Here is a 3,229-nt window from a genome sequence, read left to right as displayed (position 1 = left end):
GTCCTCCAAACATCTCTCCTAGAACTGCTTTTGATCTCTAAAATCTTTTAATGAGCCTTCTCACCCACTGTCCCGTTGGGAATCGGGAAGATGAAGGGCAACAATAATGATATTCACAATTTTTTAACAAGGGTAAAAATAAAATGTTCAGGGGGACACGTTCAGTTACGAGGCAACAACAGGCACGAGAATGGGGAGGCGGATCGCTTTTGCGAAGAAAGCCTTATCCATGGGGCTCGCCGGTTGGGTCTTCAGATCATGTTTTCAGCAAAGGTAGCGAGAGCCTTCGTCCGTCCGTGACTGGGAAATATAGGGCTCGTTTTGCATCTGCGCCTGGAAGGTTGCAAACTCACTTCTAAGCTCCAAACAGCTACAAATCATTTTGGTCCATTCTCTTTTCATTTCAATTTTGGTCATCATATCCTTTCATTCGCCTAACTGAGATTCTGAGAATGCTTGGAAGCACTAAAAGTACTATCTTCGATCCTTAATATAATACTCTGTTTGACTTTTGTTTTGATTTTAAATATAAGACCCCAATCCATTTTGTCTTTTATATTCATACTTTTATTCCAAAGTAGCCTTTCTAACAATGATAGTTTTAGTCAATACACTTGATTAGCAAGGATATTTTAGGAAAGATAACACTTATTTAGGACAAATAACTAACTCAACTTACTTTTTTAATCTCCTCAAATTAGTCAACTGACTCTTATAATTAAGATCGAAGGTAATACATTTTTTTTAAAAAATATATTGAAGTGTTCCCATTGTATAATTTGGACGTTGTATGTGTAAAGTCAAAAAGGGGCGATTAAAACCAAACTAACGTCCCCGCGAACGAGGAATCATAGATCCTTTTCATTGGATTGAGTAATCATAATCCTTGTTTGACTCAAATCGCGGTCAGAAGGAAACGAAACAAAGCTCAAAGTCAAATCAACCACAGCTCTCCCTCTAGACTCCAAACAAAAACCATGGCTCTTATTCCAACCTTCATTTCTTTTCTCCTTTCCACATACTTCGCTTTCAACCCACACCCTCCCCACCTTTTGTTTCTGTCATGAAAGGCCCCTTCCAAAAGAATCTTATTACTGCTTTGACAAGTACCATCCTGTTTCTCTCTGCCACCTTTTTCCTCCCCATCTCCCTTTTTTTTCTGCTCATCGATATAATAAAGCGACATTACACAACAAGAGGCGACCCATGCCTCTCATTTTCTCTTCATTCCCTTTCATCTGTATCGGTCTGTGGGGTTCGCTTCATCATCACTTGTATCTGCAAGTCTGAGTGAGAGATCTTTTGAAACATGGACGTTGCTGGTTCAAGAAGATCGAGCAGAAACACGAGCCCAGATCGCTTCAAAATTTGCAGGCTCCATCACAATAATGTCAAACCCCTTAAAAAGGTTCAAGTTGTTTACTATCTCTCCCGAAGTGGCCTCTTGGAACATCCTCATTACCTGGAACTCACTCTCTCCGCCAATGAGCCTCTTCGACTGAAGGGTAACTTTTACTTCCCAACACCAAGCTTTCACTTCTTTTCTTTTCTTCTTTTTTGAGCAAGTCATTCAGTTCTCTGATTCTGAAATTCATCGATCAAATAATGTGATTAAAGATGTGTTGGATCGGCTCGTTGCCGTGAGAGGGAGTGGCATGCCGACACTGTACTCTTGGTCCTGCAAAAGGTGTGTCTGTATGTATGTGTGTGTCTTGGTTTTCCCTTTCTCTCTCTTTTGTTCTGCACTTTTCCTTTTCACTTGAGTGAAAAGATTTGTTTTCTGATTTCAGGAGCTATAAGAGAGGATATGTGTGGTACGATTTGGCAGCCAATGACATAATATATCCTTCAGAAGGAGCAGAATATGTACTCAAAGGATCTGAGATTGTGGAGGATTGTTCTGGTTTGTTTCTTCTATGCGACATCCCATTCCCAAATACCCAACTACGCCCACCAACCACATTATACCAGTAATTGTAATTAATCAATTATAGTTGTGTGTTGCAGAAAGAGTTCAACAGACTCGAGTGAGTAAGCGATCCCAAGTAATTTATCAAGATCCAGTAGCTTTTAACAGCAGTCGAAGATCGTTCCATTCTAGTCTACCCAGGGAGGGGGAAGATTTCCAAGAATACGAAGAACATGAAGAAGAGTACTATGAAGATGGAGAGAAAACAAGCAACACAAGCTCCACCACCACGCCCCATTCTCGCTGCTCTAGAGGTGTGTCCACCGGTGAACTCGAAGAAGATCGGGAACCTAAGCCTTACCCCCAGATGAAAACAGTCAAGGTAACTGTAAACCACGCGCCGCCGCCTTCCCCCACACCGGCCGACAAGTTACAACGGAGCGAGCAAATAAAGGAAGCAAACGGCACTTCTATAAGGTTTGAAGATGGGTTAGAACCGAGTCGCAGCTCGATTCTACTTCAGCTGATAGCTTGCGGCAGCTCGGCCGTGTCGAAGGCTAAAAACTCGCCGTGCATGAGCAATGGGGTGAAGAAAAGGGAAAGCAGCAGCGGCAGTGAGATTAGTGTGAAGAGAGAGGCTGTGAAGGTGTCTGAGGAGGAGATGATAAAGTGCATGTCGGAAAATCCGAGGTTCGGGAATTTGCAGTCGGAGGAGAAGGAATACTTCAGCGGCAGCCTGGTTGAGTCAAGGAAGGAGAACCGGGTTCACTCGGAGGCCGTGTTCAAGAAGTCCAGCTCGTATAACGAGGAAAGGTAAGAATTTTAAATTTTCAATATTACTAGCAGGGAATTTGTGTTTCTGGGATAGATCAGAATTAAATGGAGGATTGATATTTGATAATATCGCTTGCAGGAGCAGCAAGGCAGGGATCGCCGAGGAAGAGGAAGAGAAGGAGAAGGAAGGAACCAAAGGCAAATGCATCCTTCTTACTAATAAGAAATGTGGCAGAAAATGAATATCTACATACATGGATATGGTGTGATGTCTAATTATTAAACTAGTTATATTGATGATAGCCCACTCTTTTGTTAGTACTAGGAGAATGCACCTTCATGGTACTGAGTTGCATTATCATTAATAATTGTCTCTGTTTAATTGCTCTGGGGTACTAAGATATTTAACATAAACAGATCTCAAAACGGAATACTCCTCTTCTAATATGTAAGATGATTTTAACTAGGTTGATGCAATAAAATTGTTTTTTTATTTATTTTTATTCTGCGTAAATATTATTATTGAATATTTTCATATTAAATTGG

The 3,229-nt window shown here is 41.1% G+C and overlaps 1 protein-coding gene across 1 annotated transcript; it reads left to right on the top strand.

Moving 5' to 3' along the window:
• Positions 1-1,309: 1,309 nt before the first annotated feature.
• LOC114714518 (protein UPSTREAM OF FLC-like) lies at positions 1,310-2,925 on the top strand. Its single transcript, XM_028899259.1, has 5 exons — positions 1,310-1,505; positions 1,618-1,687; positions 1,791-1,903; positions 2,008-2,722; positions 2,823-2,925. The coding sequence occupies exons 1-5, from the start codon at positions 1,310-1,312 to the stop codon at positions 2,923-2,925; spliced, it is 1,197 nt and encodes a 398-aa protein (XP_028755092.1).
• Positions 2,926-3,229: the final 304 nt, after the last annotated feature.

The sequence above is a fragment of the Neltuma alba genome, unplaced genomic scaffold (assembly GCF_004799145.2).
Source record: "Neltuma alba isolate B1F8T4 unplaced genomic scaffold, ASM479914v2 tig00011509_pilon, whole genome shotgun sequence".
NCBI classification, from domain to species: Eukaryota; Viridiplantae; Streptophyta; class Magnoliopsida; order Fabales; family Fabaceae; genus Neltuma; species Neltuma alba.
This window is presented reverse-complemented; position numbering and strand designations above follow the sequence as displayed.